General features: G+C 40.2%; 1 protein-coding gene across 2 annotated transcripts; it reads left to right on the top strand.

Moving 5' to 3' along the window:
• The first annotated feature begins 297 nt into the window (after nucleotides 1–297).
• Nucleotides 298–22,133, top strand: GDF2 (growth differentiation factor 2). 2 transcript variants are annotated; one of them, XM_030204852.1, is made up of 4 exons: nucleotides 298–334; nucleotides 15,778–16,170; nucleotides 20,654–21,596; nucleotides 21,819–22,133. In XM_030204852.1, the coding sequence occupies exons 2-4, from the start codon at nucleotides 15,825–15,827 to the stop codon at nucleotides 21,865–21,867; spliced, it is 1,338 nt and encodes a 445-aa protein (XP_030060712.1). In that variant the 5' UTR covers nucleotides 298–334; nucleotides 15,778–15,824; the 3' UTR covers nucleotides 21,868–22,133. The 2 variants fall into 2 exon arrangements, with proteins under 2 accessions (XP_030060712.1, XP_030060711.1); XM_030204851.1 differs by lacking the exon at nucleotides 298–334 and having other exon boundaries at nucleotides 15,724–16,170.
• Nucleotides 22,134–22,956: the final 823 nt, after the last annotated feature.

Here is a 22,956-nt window from a genome sequence, read left to right as displayed (position 1 = left end):
CAAAGAAACTACAAGCCCCAGAAGGCAGTGCAGCACCAGAGAGATTCAGAACCAAGGAACTACAAAGCCCAGAAGGCAGGGCAACGTCAGAGAAGTCAGGAGCTAAGAAACTACAAGCCCCAGAAGGCAGTGCAGCACCAGCAGACAGATCAGGTGAAGGGAGAAGAATCTATGCAAGGGAGGGAGGAGCCGGGGTGTGATTGGGAGATGGAATCAGATGGGGGAAGGGAGGAGCCCCTAGACCGGGAGGAAGGGGAGGAGAGAATGGAACTGGAGGAGGAGAAAGGAGGGGAGAATGAGGAGGAAAGGGAAGTGCTGGTGGAGGGCTCTTAAAGTGAGTTATGAACTGAAGTGGAGAGAGTGAATGAAGCCTTGGTGAATTGACCCGGTGGGTGGATGTCAGGTGGTTTTGTACTGACAAATGAGGGAGGTGGGTCATTAGGTCTAAGAGTGAGAAAGTGACTTAGACCATATTGCCATTGAATTGAACTGTTTAATTTCATTTCTAAGATGAACTGTGTTTGAAGGCAATGCTAAACTAAACTGTGTTTGAAAGCAGTGCTAAAACTGAATTGAGGAGGAAAACATTGCTAACTGAACTGAATTGTGAGCAGTGCTCATTAACTGTGGGAAAGAGCAGTGCTACTGAGTACTGGATTAGAAGCAGTGCTGGGGAAAACCATATTGAAAGCAGGGCCAAGCTGAACTATATTGCAAGCAGGGCGCCAATGAACTGTGTTTAAAAGTGGAGCTACACTGAGGAGAGGGAAAGGCCTGTGAAGCCTTAAAGCAGAGTAAATGTACTCAGGAGATAATAAAGCACTTCTGGTGATTTGCCTGTTGTCCAGAGACCCTGATTGCAGACTGTCGACTCGGGAGTGAAGGGCGTGCTTGGTAAAGAAAGGAAGAGACTGAGAAAGAGTGGTGCGGATCTGGCGCCTGAGGGTGACAATATGAAATAGGATAAGAAATGCTTGGAGCTAGGCAGTAATTGGGAATTGTCTATGAGAAACCCCCTCCTATAAAATATATTATTGATACCGTTTAAATTGAATAGGAATATAATGAGCATCTTATCATTTAGTGCACATAGGTCTGTTAGCGCGCTTTAAGAAATGGACCCCTTAACCAGCTATGAAGAACCACATAAAGACAGGACTGCATTTTATGTGGTCCTATTAATGCAGTTATTGTAACTGGTTGTGATGAATATCAACTTAGTGCCAACTCAGCCCCCAGAATGCTCCCCAAATAGGTTTGAGAGCTAACCAGGCATTTTCAGCAGCAACTATCCAGTTAAGTGCCACTGCCAATGTCCTGTTAGTCCCAGAGAGATGATTTAAAAGGCTAGGAGCCTCTCTTGGCTGTTTAAATCTTTTTGAATATCGACCTCCATAGCAGTGGCGTAGCCAAGGGTAGGCCTGGATGGGCCCAGGCCCACCCAGTAGCAGCACACCTATGATGTGGCTGGTAGGGATTCCCAAGCTCCACCAGCTGAAAATTCCCAACATCTGTCCCTCCTGCATACCTTGTAAATAGCAGATCTTCACCTGCAGCGAGCAGCGCCTGATACATACTGCTCGCACTGGCCCCACAGCCTTCCCTCTGACGTATTCCCACCTATGCAGAAATAGGAAGTTGCATCAGTGGGAAGGCTGTGGGGCCAACATGAGCAGTGTGTATTAATTGCTGCTCGCTGCCGGTGAAAATCTGCTATTTAAAAGGTATGTGGGAGAGGGGGATGTTTGAGAGACCATATGGCATGCAGGTGAGAGAAGGGGAGAATAATCACCTGTGGGATGGGGCAAGGTTCTTCTGCCCACCCATCTTGGGCCCAGGCCCACCCAAAATTGAGTGTCTGGCTACACAAAACAAACTGAACAACAGCTAAATTCAATCCCGAAAGGTCATAAAAAGGCATACAATACTTGAAAGCATGAAGGTTACCCTCAGAAACCAAGGTATAAACCAAGGTCTGACCAACAGGACCCATTATCTATATAAGATTTTGGTGTCCATGGTCTGATCTCTTTCATTGGGTAAGAAATGTAATCTCACATGCTTACAATCAAAGTTTTCTCATAATGCAAACATATTCACTGAGAATCAAATATTTTCAAAAGCACAGCTGTAGCATAAAATAACTTAGCTTTTCTTAGCTGGCTTAATCACCCCTCATTCCAACTGCTTAATTGTGTTCAACGGGGCCCTTATTGTTTCACCCGCTTCTGGGCTTCATCAGGAACAACCCAGTTTAAACAAACTTATGCAGGGGCATTCATCTGAAAGGAGATACAAAGAAAAACTCAGCAAATTGTTCAAAACTACACACTGCACTAACAAACTACTCCTGGTTATACAAAAATAACTGCTCCATAGATCTCTACTTGCCCGCTTAACCAAGCACCCTGTTATCAAATTATCCTCTTAAAGATCATTGTCTACTTAGAATCCTTCCTTCCATCCTGGGATCATCAATGCTTGTTTCTTCTACTGTTAAATGAAATGTGCCCATGGATGTTGAGAGAAGAAGAAAGCAACCCCGACTGTCAAAAATCCATCATCAATCTTATGATGCCAATAACTCTTTTTTTTTTCTGTGGCAGACAGAACACATACTGTTTTAATGAATTCATGTGTCTTTGGCTCCTTATAAACATAAATCATACAGGAACTCTTGCAACAGACACTGAACCTGAACTGATTCAGCCCATGAGCAACAAGAATATCAACCACTGATAGCTACTGTACCCATATTGGGTTTTATACAGCAGGATGAAATTACTGTGGTTTCAAGCCTGTTGGGTTTATTTAAAACAGGGGTTGGAGGTGGAGGTGTAAAATGGAAAAAGATGCTCTTGGAAGCAATTTAATGTGAACAAATGCAAAGTGATGCATATTGGGAAGAATAATCTGAATCATAGTTATCTGATGCTAGGGTCCACCTTAGGAATCAGCACTCAAGAAAATGATGTAGGTGTCATTATAGACAATACACTGAAATCTTTTCCCCAGTGTGGGGCAGCAGCCAAAACAAGCAAACATCATACTAGGAATTAGTAGGAAAGGGATGCAAAATATCACTCTGTATCACTCCATGGTGCAACCTCACCTTGAGCACTGAGTTCATTTCTGGTCGCCGTATCTCAAAAAAGATATAGGGGAATTAGGAAAGGTTCAAAGAAGAGTGAGCAAAATGACAAAGGGGATAGAACTCCTCTCATACAAGGAAAGGCGAAAGAGGTTAGGGCTCTTCAGCATTGAAAAGAGATGGTTGAGGGGGATATGACTGAGGTCTATAAAATCCTAAGTGGTGTAGAACGGGTAGAAGTGAATTGATTTTTCACTCTTTTTCAAAAAGTACAAAGACCAGGGGACACTCAATGAAATTACACGGAACTACTTCTAAAAAAAAATAGGAGGAAATATTTTTTCACCAGGGGTCCTTTTACTAAGCTGCAGTAAAAGGGGGCCTGCGCTAGCCATTTCAGAGGGAAGCACTTACCACCACCCATTGAGGTGGCGGTAAGGGCTCCTGCACCAACCCAGCGGTAACCAGATAGCGCATGGCACTACCCAATTACCGCTGGTTAAGTTCCACCGCTACAAAAATGCAAAGTATTTTTGTAGCACCAGAAATGTCATGTGCTGGGATGTGGGAACCACTGCTGGGCTCCTGCAGTAGTTCTGGATTGGCGCATGGGAAGCCCGTCGCCACACATCAACCGTTTAGTAAAAGGGCCCCTCAAAGAATAGTTAAGCTCTGGAACTCACTGCCGGAGGAGGTGGTAACGGCGGTTAGCATATCTGGGTTTAAAAAAGGTTTGGACAAGTTCCTGGAGGAAAAGTCCATAGTCTGTTATTTAGATGGACATGGGGGGGGGGGCACTGCTTGCCCCAGAATTGGTAGCATGGAATGCTGTTGCGAATTGGGTTTCTGCCAGGTACTTGTGACCTGGATTGGCCACTGTTGGAAGCAGGATACTGGGCTAGATGGACCACTGGTCTGACCCAGTATGGCTATTCTTATTTTCTTATAAAAATGTATTGATAGGCACAAAGAGAAATGAGATAAAGAGGGGGAAATGGAAATATTTAGATAAGATTCTTGGAAAGGGAAAGGGGAGTATTTAAGGATGGGTGGATAGAGGGAGGAAAGGGGGATGAAGGAAAATAAGTAGTCATGGGGGCTATGAATAGGAGGAGTGGCCTAGTGGTTAGTGTGGAGGACTTTGGTCCTGGGGAACTGAGTTCAATTCCCACTTCAGGCACAGGCAGCTCCTTGTGACTCTGGGCAAGTCACTTAACCCTACATTGCCCTATGCAATCCACATTGAGCCTGCCATGAGTGGGAAAGTGCGGGGTACAAATGTAACAAAAAAAACACTGAAGATACAACAGTAGGCCTATGTTTGACTGGAATAAGTGATCGTGAGGGGTATATATGGGGGGAAAGGGGATGAGGGAATCATGAGGGAGGATGACAGCTGGTTATGGATATGGTTACTATTTTGGTTTTGTCCAAGAAGAAGAATTGTTGGAAACTTGAATTAGAAAAATATTACTTCAAAGCAAATGGATTATATTCATTTAAAAATATATCTTTTACATGAATGCCCATTCTAGAGTCTAACCGAATTTCAGTTTTGGTTACTGCACCAAAACTAGCCCAAAATCATTTTTGTAACGGTTTCTGTTTTGGCTGAAAAGTTATTTTAATTTTTGACCATGTTTTCGGTTTTGGCACCAAGTTATAGAATTGCCTTTTTTTGTACGTGTTTTGCAAAAGGCCTTTCAAAAATTACATTGCAAATTGTGAACATCCCAACTTGGATATCTCTTTCCAAGCCTAAATGAACTGTGTAAAATTAGGCTTTAAAATTACAATTTCATAACATCCATCTCACTGTTGTATTGCTGCGTTTCATTTTTTTTCTGTACGTATAATTTATAAACAATGAAACAAAATCCATTGTGGGATTCAGACATTTACAGAACATGGTGTTCTTTGGCTAGATGCTGCTAAAAAAAGCTTGACGATCATCATTCATACTTAAAAAGGATCTGTGCTTTGTCTTTGCTGACATTGGTGTCTAAATAGCTTATTCTCAAGTACACAGTAAGTTGTAGCCAGAAATAGGTGTCATATCCTGAAATGTTTTTTCTTAGAGGTTACACAATACAGTACAGATTTCTGATGCTAAATTCAAAATCCACTAACAAGTGGCCGGAGCTTCTTTACAACATGGGTTTTCCCCATTCTGTAGCCACTTTTAACATGGCAGTAAAATGGCCACTTTTCAATGTTTTCCATTAATTGCCATACGCTAATTTCCCAATTAGCGTACTACCATTACCGCGGGAGCCCTTACCACCACCTATTTAGAAGGTGCTAAGGGTTCCCGCTCTAACCCCATGCTAATCGGGCAGCACGCGGCAATATGCCCATGCTAGCTGATTAGCAAAGGACATGCCTACTCTGCACCCATAGATACACCTCCCGTGCCAAAAAAAATAAAAATAATTTTTTAGCACGGGATTAGCATGCGCTGATGGGCACACTACTGCGGGATGCCTCAATGTGTCTCACAGCAGTGCGCTTTATCACATGGTAGGCACGTGCTTCCGACTTCTGCAGCTTAATAAAAGGGGCCCATAGCTTGGCATTCTTAGCTGGTCAAAACAGTATGAGCAGCTGCTAAGATATCCACTTCCACAAAGAACATTTTAGCTCAGTCCTAGATGATTTATGTTTATTAAATTTAATATGCTTCCATTTAGTGAATTCACAGCAAGGCAGTTTACAATTCAATTAAAATGATAGAGACAAATCATGCAAATTAGTGTAGAAGTGATAGAACATAGTAACCTAGTAGATGACAGCAGATAAAGATCTGAACGGTCCATCCAGTCTGCCCAACAAGGTAAACTCATTACATATGGTAAGTGATACTTCATATGTGTACCTGGTCTTGATTTGTCCTTGCCATTTTTCAGGGCATAGACTGTAGAAGTCTGCCCAGCACTGCCCTCATTCTAAAATTTCTGAATGTAATGCCGAACCCCTGAAAATCTCCACTCCTACCCATCCAAATCTATTCAACCACGATTAGGGCACAGACTATAGAAGTCTGCCCAGCACTGGTCTTTTTCTCAAACTTCTGAAGGTGAATCTGTCCAGGCACAATCAGAGCGCAGACTGTAAAAGTTTGCCCAGTACTGGTTTTGCATCCCAATTGCCAGTGTTGCTTTCGAATCTCTGCTAAGCTTCTTTGGATCCATTCCTTCTAAACAGGACTCCTTTGTGTGAACTCCAAATTCACATTAAAAGGTTTGAAAGGACAGTATTAGGATAAAAACAAAGGACATAAAAAGTGCAGCAGATTTCTGTCAGCTCTATCCCGATGCATTGTGGGATCTATAGTACTGATTTCACTGGGTAAAATCAGGGCCTACAACTACCACCATGCTCTGAGAAGAAAATTCAGGACCAGGAGTGGCCAAAAGTCTTCTCACGGAAATGTGCAAGTTGGAAACTCTGTTAGTTTACAGCATGTCTAGAATCAACAACCATATGAAGTTTCCAATGAAAAATCCGTATCAGTCTTTGCAAGGAACTAAAAGTTTTAAGTTTAACAACTTGGCTACGAGTATTACCAATTAATGTAGCACAAGAAAAGAGTTAACTAGGTTGAATTCATCAGTAACTGTGTTTGAAATTTCACTGTCATGAACATAGCACAGTTTTATAGCAGTCACCTGAAATTATAGAAAAAATTCTTTACTTACATTTTCAAGACTGTGTATATTCCTTGTTCTAATATGGCAGCATCTAGAAGAGATTTCTGAGACATAAGAAGCTCATAAAGGCTTATAAGAAGCTCATAAAGGCTTATATACAGTATATGTCAGATTCAGTAAATGGTGCCCTATGTTAGGCCGCAATGATCCACGCTAAGGGGCCCTTGTAGAAAGGTGTGTGTGCTAAAAATAAGTGTGCGCTAAATGCTAGAGATGCCTATATATTCCTATGGGTGTCTCTAATGTTTAGCGCACGCTAATAATTAGTGTGGGCTGAAAATGCTAGCACACCATTGTAAAAGGACCCCTAAGTTAGTATCCTGTAACGGGCACTCTGTGCAGAGCATTTACATCAAAAGGTGGTGTACATTCTGGTGCCCAACTGATGGTGCAAGTACTGTATAACATCGCACATAATCTCCCAGAATGACCCTGGCCATGCCCCTTTTGAGTTGCGCATTATGGAATTTAGGTGTGCATGTTATAGAATCAGGCACAGGGCAGATCCACATGTATCTGCCCTGTGCCTGATTTTATAACATGCACACCTAAATTTCATAGTGCGCAACTCAAAAGGGGCGTGGTCAGGGTCATTCTGGGAGATTATGTGCGATGTTATACAGTACCTGCACCATCAGTTGGGCACCAGAATGTACACCACCTTTTGGTGTAAATGCTCTGCACAGAGTGTCCTTTACAGGATACTAAATATCGCCAATTAAGTGCTTATTATCACCCTTTATGCCAAAATGTGGGGAGCCTATAGAGAATCAAGGGGTACATCTTTACATCATTATCACAAGGCTACCATAATTCCCATCTCACAAAAAGGCCAATGTAATAACCTGCCAAATTTTTTGAGCTTTAGTGATTGTTCTTGCACTGTTTGGCTATAGAATGCAGGCTGAAAATCTGATGGGCTGGTGATCAGAAGCAAACACAGGTGCTAGAGGCTATTAGCGCCATACTAGCACCTGTGTTTGCTTACGCCCCATGATCAGAGTCCTTGAGCACGTGAAACAACGCGCTCATGGGCTCTGAACACAACTAACATGCAAATGCATGCAAAATAGGACTCAGAGCAAGTATCATGCAAATGCATGCTAAATGTATTCCTCCCCAATGACCAGCAAGTAGCACGCCAAACATTGGTGTGCTGTCCGCGGCAAATCCTATGCCAGCTCAGAGCTGGCGTTAGGGTTTGCAGACCTTTGGGGGGGGAATGGTGAGCCCTGTCCAGCATGCATTCCCCCCTAAAGCATCAGCCCCCCCCTACAGGAGCAAGAACCCCAACCCCCCCCCCCCCCCCAGCGACATGGGGGCTGGAGGTCCCATGGACCTCCAGTCCCAATGACCCCCCGACACAAGTTCAGGGGGCTGGAGATCTAGTGGGTCTCCAGCTCCCCTAACCCCCACCCAGCATCCCCTCAAATAGAGCCTGGTGGCTCAGTGGGCTGCAAATCAACCCTCCCCAACCTAGTGGTGTAGCGGCCCTCTTCCCTACCCCTTCTTTCATTCTAGGAGGGAGGTGGACTCCCTCCTTTTTCATTGGTGCCGCCTCAAAAATGGCAGTGCCCAACCCTGCCCAGTGCATCCTGGGATGCAATATGGTGTGAAGCCCCACCTACCATATCCCAGGATACACTGGGCAGGGCTGGGCACTGCCATTTTCAAGCTGCATTGCAAGTCGATGCCAGATATAACAAGCTAGTGTGTCGCAGCAATTCAGCTCTGATTGATTGGGAATGTTTTTGTGGTGACACTGCATCACATGACCCCCTTTGAAGCATTTTTAACCTCTATATTTCTGCCAAAAGTGTTCTTTCCCTCCAGTACGTCTCTTTAAAACTTGGAATTCCCTACAGAAACAAAGAGGAGCATTTATTCTAAATCAGCGGTTCTCAGTTTGTTGGGACACACTGGTGTGTCCCTAAGAGGTGGGAAGTGTGTCACAAAAAAATTAATGAAGACAGCTAGTTTGTGTTTACTTTACAATCATCAGTGCCTACAAGCTGGGATAACCAGCAATCTTGAGAGTCAGGTTCTTGGAAATCCCCATAATTTATCCCTATTTCTCCTTCCCCCACTTCCCCAGTAATAACTGCTGCCACCAGCCCCAACTGAAAATGTTGCAGGTCTGCTGTTTATAGGTTCTGTTTCTATATAGTTTCTGTAGCACAATTGTAGGTTTTTGTGTTGCTTCAGAGTATCTGGCAGTGGAGGGATTATTTTGTTGCTGTTACTGAGGTGACCCTAGTATTTGAATATATATTTGTTTTGTAGTAAGACAAGTGAGAAATCTGTAACTGATGTACTGTCTTGAGCTTTTTGATATGGGATAGGCAAATTCATACAGTTAAACAGTTAAATATTTAGGTGTGCTTTATTCAGCTGTGAATTTGTCCTCAGTGTGTCATGTACATGAACCTTGTCTGTCAGGTGTGTCACAACAGAAGAAAGGTTGAGAACCACTGCCCTAGACGGATGGACCATGGTGTCAACCACTTCCCCCAACTTCCTATTCCAAACAGCAATTTTAAGTACAATCTATTGGCACAGGTCCTAAATGCATCATTATTTCTTTAAGGTTCAACTGTCTGAAACAAAGCACATAACATGGCTGTAGAACTGTGCTTAATAGAGTCTGTCTCTGAGACTGTACAACAGAATGGGCAGACCCTAGGACATCCACAACTGAAACCTTTCTAATCTGACTCCTCAGTTGCCCATTCTGCTAAAAATTAAATCCAGAGTATGGTCTACTCAGTATTTAGGACCCTTAATGATTTCAGATAAATTCAGGCTCTCACTCACTTTCCCTAAATAATTGCTCTTTGGGTTACCCTCCTCCCTCATGCAACATTAAAATCTCCTAAATTAACCAAGTCTGAAAACATTACTGACAGTTCTAACATTAATCATAAGATGTCAAACATTTCTAATGTGCCTTCTGAGGCCCACTAAACAAATAATATCCACAACCCATCCATCTTTCCTAACCAAATTAGTAAACCCTCTGCTCCAACTACCACTTGTAGGAGTATTATTGTACCTGCATAACCATCCCATTAAGTAGCCATCACCCTTTCTCCTTTCTTTCCCTGCTATGACAGTTACCATTAACAAAATCAAAGTTCAGATTCAAAATCAGGTAATGAAGAAGGTGTGATTTATTTTAGGTTGATTGTGCATTAATCAACGTTTGTCTGCGTCACCTCTCTAAGTTTTTCCAATATGATATTTCTTACTCCCTAACATAATATCATGTGCACATAATGGCCAGGATTGGTGAACTAATAACAAAGGAATGGTCATTAAGCACAATTCCTGACAGGCTTTACCCTGGTATTACGTGGGTAACTCAAAAGAAAAATATTCCCAGAGATTATTGGCACAATTTTCCTTAATGTACCCTGCTAATTGCAAGTCACATTTAAAGGCTGGGCATATCACTACTAGGATCCAGAGCAAATCTCAAATTTTAATCTGAAGTCCTTGGAGCAAGATCTGAGTGACTCCTCCTCCTTCACTAATGGGCCTTTTTATTAAGTTGCAGCAAAATCTGGTTTAGCGCGTACTAACTTGGGACGTTCCCATACACTAAGCCCATTTCTAATTCAGCAGTATTGAGGCCAATTGTTAAAATATATATATACATATATATATATATATAATATATTATTTTTTTTTTTTTTTGCAGGTTCCACACTAAGTTTTCCATTAGTGTGTGAGCCTTGAAATAAAATGAATGCAGGATCAGTTACCACCTCCTATATAGGAGGTGCTAAGTGATCCCATATTAAGACAACATTATCCAGTTAGTGCATGCTAATGCAAATGTACTAGCTGAATAACACTTCCAGGCCCATTCTCCGCCCATGACATGCCCCCTCCAGAAAATTTGGATAGCATGTTTTGCAGTAAGCCTTTTTTCCTACTTTAGTAAAAGGGCCCGTAAGTGTTATAAAGTTCAATTAGTGGGGACATATGTAATTCTTAAGATATATGCCTGCCAGTATGTTAGCAAGCTTATTTGATTTATTTGAATGAAATGTTTTATTGATTCATGACATCTGTAGACTTGCTCTTGTTTCTATTCATGTGCTCTTCAGTAATTTATTTAATTTTCTTGTGTTTGTCCCACCATGTCACTTTTTGGTCATATCCCTGGTTTTCTAATGAATACTGAAGAGTATAAGAGAAAGGTGATTTTTTAATTATTATTACTGCAGCATTTTTGCAGTTCTGATTAAAAACCTACCAATGGCAATCCAAGCCGTGATATGTTCCAGTCAGTTTGAAAAGTAATTAAATTTTATTCTTCACCTGATGGTGCAATTAGCAGCTATATAGGCAAACACTTGTTTCCTTTCTTGTTTTCTTCCCTCCCCATTCATTTAAACTATATATAGAACTAAATAAAAAGGTAAATATAATAGGCATCTCTGAGACCTGCTGGAAGGAAAATAACCAATGGGACACTGCCATACAGGGTACAAATTATATTGCAGTGATAGAATGGATCAGATTGGTGGAAGGGTAGTGCTATGAGCTAGATTCTATAAATCATGTCTACAAAATCAGCACCAACCCCCCCCCCCCCCCCCACTTAAGTGCTATTCTATAAGCCACACCTAAAGTTAGGTGCAGTTTATAGAACAGAGCTTAAACGCAGGGATTGTACATAAATCTAGCGCATCCATTTGCATCAATGAATTCAAATGCCCACACCTATATTTATTTGTGGATCCCTCTTAATCTATACTTGTGCGTGTAACTGTAATCCATACCTACGCTCAATGGTGATAGAGGATGACCAGTGTAACACCATTTTTTAAAAGGGTTCCTGATATGGACCAGGAAATTATAGACTGGTGAGCTTGATGTCAGTGCAGACCAAATAGTAGAGATTTGAAACAGCTCAGCCTGATGCTACATATGCTAGATTTGAAGTAAGAAATGCTGAGTATTTGGTATGGATTTTTGAGATTAACTATTGTAATTTTGAACACTTTATTACACCAACAATTTAGTAGCACCTCTTTTATGATTCTGTCTTGATTCTTTCCCCCCTTTTTATATTTTCTGAATGTTTAAAGAGATTATATAGCAAGTTTGGGAAAATGATTTTTTGAAGTGGAGTTTTTTTCTGACCAATAATTAAGCATGCACTTGCCCTATATTTAATTTATTCTTAATAGGCTAGTGAGCAATAGTATTCTGAGGTCTTTTTCCTCACTTGGTTTCTATTTCCCTTTATTTCAGTTTTGTTTATGAACTAAGGGCTCCATTTACAAAGTCAAGCTAGCAGTTAGCGGCACGCTAAATGCGATGAAGCCCATTCAATTCCTATGGACTTTGTTGCATTCTGTGTGCGGTAATCACTACTGCAGCTTTGTAAAAGAAGCCCTAAAGGAAGGGAAACCAGAGCAGCATCCTGTTTCGAGCTGTGATTAAATTATGATTTTCTGATTTCAATAACCCCAATATGCTATCTTTTTGACACATAAATGATCTAATTTCTACATATTGTCGTCTCATCATTTTGATGGTGTTACAGCTTTATGTTATAAGTGTGACTTAGTGGCTGATATCCCTGTACTGCCATTCACTGGCTAACAATTTTCTATAGTCAACTAGACTAGAATATCTCTGACTCCTGAGACAGGTACTTACTGCGTCAAAACACAGGACTGTGTTGAGTCCATTCAGTATTCTTAATATTTTGGACTTGTAAGTCTTTGTATCTTACTTATTTTTATTATTATCAATAAATTGTTTCTCCTGGTTGGAATTACATTGGTATCTCCCCATTTTCTTGTTCTTCTGTTGTGCTTTGGGGACAATCTTTTTTTTCATTGAAGGGATGAATAAACATGTGGGTAAAGGTGAGCTGGTTGATATTGTGCATCTGGATTTTCATAAGGCATTTGACAAAGTACCTAATGAACAACTCCTGAGGAAATTAAAAAGTAATGGGATAGGAGGCAGTGTCCTATAGTGGATTAAGAACTGGTTAAAAGATAGAAAACAGATATTAGGGTTAAATGGTCAATATCCTTAGTAAAGGTAAACAGAAAGTAGTACAGTGGGCACCAAGAACTGGTATGGAGAAATAAATTTTATTGGAAGGCCCGACACAGGCTGTGTTTTGGCGATATGCCTATGTCAGGGTCTACAATAAAAAAACATAAAATATTTATATTTATATTTATATTTAAGCAATTGGCGCACTTATTTAGCTGGTTATGCTCACTAATTGCACACTGCTTCAGGTAGAACAACTGAATGTATGATGTCATCACTATTACATTTATATGATGGATTCTCTTTTTGTCATTTTACAATCTGTTTTATTTAATATTTTTAGTCACTTTCAGTACTTTTAATTTTTTAAGTTATTTTTGCATTACGTGCTTTGATGTTTTTATTATTTTTTATAAGTATGAATATAAATATTTGAATGTTATTTTATTGTAGACGATGCAGGCATATCGCTGAAACATGGCCTGTGTTAGGTCTTCCAATTAAATGTGTTCCTCCACACCAATTCCTGGGACCCATTGTGCTATTTTCTGTTGTGCTTTGTAAATTGGCTTCCAATTCCCTCTTTCCTGTTCCTTCCTTAAATGGTAAGGTTCCCCTGGGATCTGTGCTGAGACTGCTGCTTTTAATATATTAATAAATGACCTGAAAACAGGAATATGGAGTGAGGTGATCAGATTTGCTGATGACACAAAGTTATTCAAAGTTGTTAAATCACAAGAGTATTATGTGAAATTGCAAGAAAACCTTACAATTACTGGGAGACTGGGCATCCAAATGGCTGGTGACATTTAGGGAGAAATTCTATAAATGGCACTCAAAAATCAGAAAAAAAATCAGTGGTCAATGCTGATGAGCTCCCATTATAGAATAGCAGGGAGTGCCAATTTCCACAGCCAAATTTGGACTACGCCAGCTGAAAGCAGGTTTAATTCACGGTGGCACATCTCTGATATTCTATAATACTACGCACGGATTTTAGGAATGCCCTGACCCCCCATGTACCTACCATGGCCATGCTCCCTTTTAGGATGCATGCTATCCTTTCTCTAGTACTGATCTTGCTTCCATCTCTTACTGATACCAGTACATCTCCATACTTTTTTTTTGTTCTGTTCTTAATTTTGGTATGTTTGACTACCAATGTAAAGGATCTTCCTACTATTTAAGCACTCATTTTTATTTATGTATTTATTTATTTATTGGGATATATTAACTGCCTTTATAAAGGCTGTATACAGCAGGTACAGGTTAACATAAAAACTTACAATTTTGTTAACAGCATAACAATAGTAAATGACCAAATATAAACATAAATATATCAATTATGTAAACTTGGAAACAGAGAATTGAAACCTAGTAATAGGACTAAAATGAAATGGAAATATGCACATTTAACAGCACTGTAGAACAATCATATAACAGAAATATCATATAACAGAAATATGATAAACGTCAGTACAGTACAAACAGTAGTATTCTATTCGATTCTATTCCAATACTTCTATACTGCATTTAACAAGTCCACTTCTATACTGCATTATGGTACTGTGAACCGCGCTGAAGTCTTCAGCGCAGTTCACAGTACCATAACAGACAATGGAATAACATTCAAATAACATAGATATAATATGAGTTACCAAACTAGCAATGGAACACTTAATAAGCACACGTTAGAACATTCAAATAACATAGCTAGATGAGTATGATTTTCATTTGGCCTTGTATTTCCTCCTTTTCCCTGTTTTTTCTTCCAGTTCATCTGAAACAAGTATTTCACTATTCTGAGTCTGTCCGTTGCAGCAGTGGTCCTGGAACAAGGAGAGCATACACTAAGGGCCCTGTTTACTAAGCCGTGCTATAGGCGCACTGCCGTTTCAAGTGCATGCTAACGCTAGAGACACTCATATATTCCTGAGTGTCTCTAGCATTAGTGTACACTAATTGTTAGTGTATGCTAAAAACACTAGTGCACCTTAGAAAACAGGGCCCTAAGGCTCCTTCCAGAATCTTGTATTATGGATTCTAAGTCCAACCACCAGGTGTCACTGATGACCATGATGCCCTCCGCCTCTCTCCCCCTAGACGCATACACAGCATCTCCATCCCTTGCTGATCCAGAGTGCCAAAACCTGATCTGGACATCAAACTGAAGACGTTCTACGTGGCAAAGTGTAGGTCAGTCTTTGGACTGCCTTGGAGTATGTCTGTCTAACATGTATTCCCTAAAGTGCAGTAGTCAATAAAAGGCACATTTACCATCTTCTACTGAGAGATATGGATCAATCAGTGAACAATTCATGCCATCATCTCTGATTAATAAGGATAGTCTACTATGTACAAATAGCTCTGAAATGATAAACTTTTGGGGGAGGTATGAGAATGACGATTGTTTACAGTGTCATGATATCATGCCAATCAAAAGGACAGTATTCTTTCTGCAGATGGTCTAATCCTACAAGAAATCAGGGAAATTGGATGGTTCTTTATAATATAACCGAATCCAATCAGGACTGAATAAAACATCTCATTTGGCTTTATTATACACTTTTCCTTGTGGGAAAAAAGAAGCTTGGCAAATTCTGGTCTTTGAAAACCCAAATTCCTGTCATTGTTTGCAAGGAAATGATAGAAAGCATAATTAGTAATGACCTTTGTGTGAAATGTGAGTTCTTTACAGTATACAATGTCCTTCCTACTAGCCATATGTGTTTCATAATGTTTACAGAATCTTCATTAACTAGAAGACTTTTGAGATAACAAAAGGCCCGTGCATGGCAACAATGGCCGAGATAAGGAGAAGTGTCCAATCAACTGGCCCTGACAACTGACAGGAGGCTGAGACTTGAAACAGAGGGTGAAAGAACTTAGATAGTTACCATAACTGAGTCTCTTTTTCTCATTTTAAATTTCCTTTTAATCTCTTTTCAGCACAGCAGTAATTCTACTTACCTCCCTTATTTTAATCAACACAAAAAATGAACTGTATAACTTTATTTGCTGCCTTAACCGCTTTAAACTTCAGCCCTTTTTTTACACGAGGGAAACCACTGGAAAACTGGAGTACTTTATCTATCACAGAAAAATCACAGAAGTTCACTGGATATGAAGGGCACACCGAAGAGCACATAGAATTTGACTTTAACGCTTTCGTAGAGAATATGAAAGGAGATTTTTTACGTAGCCTGAATTTATCTGAAGTCCCTTCTCATGATAAGACTAAACTGAACCCCCCACAGTTCATGATTGATTTGTATAACAGATATGCCACAGACAAATCCTCCATCCCAGCCTCAAACATTGTCCGCAGCTTCAACACTGAAGGTAAGAGACTTTCCTCATAGTTAATGCATATTGCTAACTGTGCAAATCATCTGTTTATGTTGTTTGTTGATGTTCTGCTTTTATGTCCTCGCTGATTTTAAATTTTACTCCCAGAGACGGATTCCTGATATATCTAAATCTGTTTTCATGGTTGCCCAGGAGATGTCAAAAACATGTGCCTGCTATAAAATCATATACAATTAATATTATGAAAAGATAGAGGTTATACTTAGAATGGCAACAGGTATGTGCTAATCTAAATTCAGATGCATGTGATTTATTTATGTATGACATTTGTATCCCACATTATCCCAAACAAGTTCAGGTTCTATGTGGCTCACAGTTGAACAGAACATTTAGGGGTCCTTTTACGAAGCTGCAGCAAAAGGGAGACTGTGTTGGTGTCAGTGCATGTTTTTGATGCGCGCCAAAGCCCCCTTTTACTAAAGCAGGTAAAAGGCAAGGTTTTTTTTTTTTTTTTTTAAAGAAATGGACGTGCAGCAAGTGAAGCACTTGCCGTGCACCCATTTTGGGTGGGAGCACTTACCGCCATCCATTGAGTGCCGGAAATGGTGCGTGCTGGGGGTGGGAACTTCCCTTTTAGCAAACGGTAAGCCCGTGTTGGGCTTACTGCCGCTTTATAAAAGGGCCCCTTAATAACCACTCCTAGATACCTTGAACATATAGTATCAAATCTAAATAACATCAATAGTACAGTCAAATTATGAGAAAAAGAAATTGCAATGAACAGGGATAGAATACAATGTAGTCATGATTAATTGCAAACTGTAGATTAGATATTGGATTGTTGGCTGCCGTCAGTGATAAATGATCTAACCAAGTATGTTTTTAGCATTTTGCAAAATATGAAATATTTTGTTATGTGGCGATAGTTACTTAGGCAGGTAATTCCATCTCTTTATACATTGGTAGGTGAATCCAGTATGCTTTGATGTGCAATTCTGCCTATTAGGAATGTGCCCACAGAATGTTTTCAGGTCATTTTTTGACTTCTTTCCTTAATTTATGGACATTATTTCACTTTGCTTCACATATTTTAATAAAATTGTTTAAACTTATGCTAGAACATTACAATGCATGTTAATTCATAGATACATTTATTTATTTATCACATTTATACCCCACCATTTTCCCACATGTTCCCAAATGTGTGCTACATTCATTTACTGTGCTCTAAGGGACCCTTTTACTAAAACTTAGCGCATGCTAATAGACATTAACACACATTAAAGGCTAGATTCTATATATATGGCAACTAAAGAATCAGCAGTAGAAAACTGTGCTTAGCGCTATTCTATAAACCTTACCCAGTGTTAGGTGTGGTTTATGGAATACATGTAGCAGCGTCCTGCGACTAAAATTTAGGTGTAGGCATTTATGCCAACTAAAACCTGGTGTAAATGCCCACGTCTTATTTAGGCACAGTCAAGCATGCTCTGTAAAAGTTTCTGATAATTTTCAGAATGCCCATGACCCCCTCTATACCCCTCCCATGGACCTGCCCCCTTTTGAGATCCACGCGGTCTGATTTACGTGCATCACTTTATAGAATATGCTTAGCGAGTTATGTGTGTAAATCCTAATTAGTCCCAATTAGTAGCAATAATTGCTTGTTAACATCCAATTATTAGCACTGATTGGCTTGTTAACTAATTTTGTTCCACGTGCAAATTGGCTAAGCATGCTGATTTGCACACAGAACGTTAGTCACCATTTATAGAATCTGGGGGCAAATACTGTGCATTCATTTTGGGGCCCTTTTACTAAGCTGCAGTAGGGCCAACATATGAGTAGCGCGCACTAAATCGACACTACTGCCAGGGTAGCACAGTTGCCATGCAGTAGTTTCAAAGTTAGCACGCTGTTTCCCGCAGTAGAAATTTATTTTCTATGTTCTACTGCAGGGGCTTTCCTGGCGGCAATTGGCAACATGGCCACATTGCCGTTCACTGTCTGATTACCTCAGGAGTAGCATGTGAGCCCTTACCGCCAAGTAAATAGGTGGTGTTAGGGGCTCAAGCAGTAAATAGTGGCGTGCTACTTTTAATATTAGTGCATGGCCATTTACTGCCCCATTAAGAAGAGGCCTTTTTACATGCCATGGTAAAAAATTGCCCAGGGTACACTAATTTCACACATCCAAACTAGCTCAGGACACTTTTTACCGCAGCTTAGTAAAAGGGCCCTTTTATATACTAACTTATTTGGACTTTGCTCCTGAACCTTTTTCAGTAGTAGCTCAAGGTGAGTTACACTGGGTATTTCCCTGGCCCTAGAGGACTCATTATCTAAGTTTGTACCTGAAGCAATGGAGGGTTAGGTGACTTACTCAGGATCACAAGGAGCAGCAGTGGGATTTGAACTGGCCACCCCTGGATATCAAGACCAGTGCTCTAACCACTAGGCCACTCCTCCATGTCCGTTAGTGTATGTTAAACTATAGTAAAAGAGCCCCTAAATTTTTTTAAGGTGTGCTAATCAATGATTGTGTACTAATAAGTAAATATCCCTACTGCCTGAAAGGGAGACATTTTGATAAAGTTTTTCGAAGAGTGTTGTAAATGTAACATGCCTAATACAACTGATGTTATGTAACTAGCAAAGTTCTGAAAATCTATAAGGTTAACAGGGGCATTTTTGATATGTCAACTAAATCCAATTTTGAACGTTTTGCTAAAAATGTCCAAAAATCAAGAGACAAACATAGCGATTTTTGAACCAGAAAAAGTCTATCTTTTTGTTTTGAAAACGACCATTTGCTAGATGTTTTTTGTGCTCAGTGCACAAAAGCAAGCCATTGGGATACACGGGGGGGGGGGGGGGGGGGTAGCATTCTTAGTAGACTGGTCACACAGACATCCCAGCAGAGCAGTGCAGCACCCTAGGGGGCACTGCAGTGGACTTCACATAAGGTCCCAGGTACACATCTCATCGTTACCCTCTTATATCGTATGGTGAGCCCTCCAAAGCCTACCAAAAACCTACTGCACCCAACAGCTCACCACTACAATAGCCCTTATATCTGCAGGTGTCACCTATATGTGGGTATGGTAGGGTTTTTTTTTGGGGGGGGGGGTAGCTAACACTTTCCTCTATAAGTGTAACAGTTAGAGTGGAATATGGGCATGGGCTCCCTTCTCTACAGTGCGCTGTGCCAACCACTGGGCAATTCCATGGAACTGCTTGCTACTCTAATAGGCCTAGCCATAATATCTGAAGCTGTCATAGAGGCTGGCATGTACTGTTTCTTTCACATCTTTAAAGAATGGAAGGGGGTCAGTCACCACTGGAGAAATAAAGGGGGTCATGCCTTATTCCTTCCAGTGATGATTTGGTCATGCACCTTTTTGTGCCTTAGTCATGACTGAAACAGGTTCAGACCAAAACGTCTAACTTTTATCCTTGGACATTTTTGCTTTGTTTCATTATGGCAGAAAAATGTTCAAGTTTTGGGAACGCCCAAATCGCGCCCCCAATATGCTCTTGACACATCCCCATGTGATTTGGATGTACTTTAAATGAACTGCATAGAAAAGCATCTTAAAATGGGTTTTGCCAGCATTTACACCAGGTTTCAGCAGGCATAAGTCTGGCACCAAAAGTTAAGTGTGGGAATCACCGCTAAGAGCGATTCTATAAAGGGTGCATGCACTTTATAGAACTACACTTAGTGCTGATTTTTTTTCCAATGCTGAATTTTGAGCACCATTTACAGAATTCCCCCCTAAGTGACTGCAATACAAATGTGTGTTGTAATTTACTGAATATTCTTGAACATCTCACATAGGGCTGATGTGCTAACCTGTGGAAGATTTTGCAGGAATGGCCCAATGTCACATGATGTTTTTCTCGCTTTGGTGGTCTATTTGCATAATATGCATAGTTTTTTAATTTAACTTGAGCTGAATTGCCAGTGAGCTGATTTTGCATAAGTACTGCAAATGAGTGTGCATGTAAAAAAAATATCACTGCTAAAACTTCAGATAGTATATGCTAAAATGTGCAAATTTGATATCCCTTTTATGAACTTATTTGCCCTGTAGTACCTTGTCTCTTACACAATATGGTCAAATCTTTTTTTAACAGGAACAACACAAAAGTAGAGGATGCTAGAAATGACCAGCCAAGAGAGATATGATAAAAATCATATAATAAAAGCACTGGAGGTTGGACCCTTGGTGCTTTTATAAAATGATTTTTTTATCATATTTCCTTTGACTGGTCATCGTTTGTGGCATCTTCTTCTTTTGTGTTGTTCCTGTCGACTTTATGTAGAAGCATCTATCTGTTTGTGTGTTTAAAATCTTTTTTAAAACTTCTAATAGGGCTGTGCTACAGTAAATTAAAGCAACAATGAGTACCAAGGTTAACTTTGAAACAGATCACAAGTAAGTTTTGTATAGCTAGAAACAAAAGATCTTCTTTTTCTATCTCTTTTATATTCTCTCCTTTCATGTTACAGAGATAATTTCAATGATTCCTCCAGAAGAAACTACTATTGAGAAATATATTTTACTCTTCAATGTTTCTATCCCAAGATATGAAGAGACCACCAGGGCTGAACTGAGACTCCATATCTCCTGTCCAAGTGATGTTGGTGGAGTTCCTGGACTGAAAAGTAAAATAACCATTTATGATGTCATGAATGAAGACTTCTGGGACACTCAGAAAAGACCAAGGCCTTTCCTTGCTTCTGCTGAAATCAAGAGAAATGGTTGGGAGATGTTCGAAGTAACAGATGCCATCAAGCGATGGGCTAGGTTCAGCAATGGAAAAACTAAGAATAAACTGGAAGTGATTGTTGAAAGAAACATACCAAATCATTTTGACCATTCAAAACTGAGTAGGTGTGTTACTCCTGAAACCAAAAATCTGCCGCTCTTAATAGTGTTTTCTGATGACCAGAGTAATGGAACGAAAGAAAGTAGAGTGGAACTGAGGGAGATGATTGTCCATGAGCAGGAAATTGTCCTGAAAAACATGGTTAAAAATAGCACTGCTAATGAGAAGGAAGATAAAAGAGACATTGAGGAAATCTCTAGTTCTGGCATCCATCAGTCTTCATCCAGAAGTAAAAGGAGTGTTGCAACCAACCATTGCCAGAAAACATCTCTTCGTGTGAATTTTAAGGATATTGGATGGGATTCATGGATCATTGCACCAAAGGATTATGATGCTTTTGAGTGTAAAGGAGTTTGTTTTTTCCCATTAACAGACGTGGTCACCCCAACAAAACATGCTATTGTTCAGACCCTCATGCACCTCAAAAATCCCAAGAAAGCTGCCAAGGCCTGCTGTGTTCCAACCAAACTTGATTCCATATCCATTCTGTACAAAGATGATGCTGGGATACCCACTTTAAAGTATCATTATGAAGGGATGAAAGTAGCCGAATGTGGATGCAGGTAGTGTGATAAATCAGGATGAAATGTGTCAGTGCAAGACTGGAATAAAACAATTCTTGTCATTTTGGTAAATCTATACAGTATATTACTGATGTAAATGAACACAAGACTGTGATGGCTAAAAATCAAGCTCCTGAATCTAGTGGCACAAAGCATTATATGTTCAGTATTTGACTAGTATACCATAAAATGGTAAACAAAAGCATCTTGTTCTTTCCACAGTGAAGGTTGTGTCAATGATCCCCATGATGATGAACAAATGTGTGATTAATCCCACCTGTGGGTAACTGAAGTTTATAGCTAATTGATATCTACATACTAAAGAGCCATGAACAGCAAGTTAAAATTTGTAAATGCTTGTACAGTGCTATATCAAAACCTGTTTAATATTAAAAGCCAAGGTCATGCATAGGTATGCTTTAATATCTTATTTTTAACATCTTAAGTTTTAACATCTTATTTATTGTAAACTAGGCAAATTAAAATGCCCTTCTTCTGAAATTTACAGTACTATGGAATTAAATTCTATGTGCTATGGAATAGTGTTTCTCTAATTGGTTCCAGAGTATCCCCTACTCAATGTAGTTTTAGGATGCAAACATACATAATATACATATACATGCAAATCTGTCTCATCCATATTCATTGCAGATATCCTGAAAACCAGACTGGCACACCCTCTTATTTGGCAGCTTGACCCCTAGTGGTAATACCATGAGATGACAGCTAAGGGTTTACCAGTCCATTTTGAATGCAAATGCTGTCCAGGAAGTAACATTCAGCAATTGTTTCTGCTCACCACTAAACACCAGGGAAACTCCTGTTGTGGGGATGGGGGGTTGTGCTTTGTGTGAGAAGTGGCGTTTAGGGGGTGGAAGGGTTATGTTGTATGTGAGGGGGATTGGGGGATGGGAGGGCTAGTCTTTATGTCAGGAAGATTCAGAGGGGTGAAGGTGGGTAACTTTCTCTCACTAGTGGCCTCTATTAAGAGATAGTGAACCAAGAATGTACGATCTCCCCAGCTACAGCAATGCAAATTTATATTTACTATGGGAGTTAATAACCTGCAAAACTAAGGTACAGCAGCTTAGTGATTTCCATTACTGTGTTGTAAGTGATAGCATCACTTATTCTATAAAATCAGATGAGGGACTATGGAGGCAGTTCTGCAACTGTGTTACCTCCATTTAGATGCCCCGAGGCTAAGCAGTACGAGCTTGTTCTATAATGGAACCTGGGTGCCTAGATTCCATTATGAAATTCTAGCATAACCTGGTATTGGCGTGGCCAACATGTAGGCACCTGCACTTATGCCAGCCTAGACACTCATAACAAACAATATTCTGTCACATACTCACGT

The sequence above is a fragment of the Microcaecilia unicolor genome, chromosome 5 (assembly GCF_901765095.1).
Source record: "Microcaecilia unicolor chromosome 5, aMicUni1.1, whole genome shotgun sequence".
Lineage (NCBI taxonomy): Eukaryota > Metazoa > Chordata > Amphibia > Gymnophiona > Siphonopidae > Microcaecilia > Microcaecilia unicolor.
This window is presented reverse-complemented; position numbering and strand designations above follow the sequence as displayed.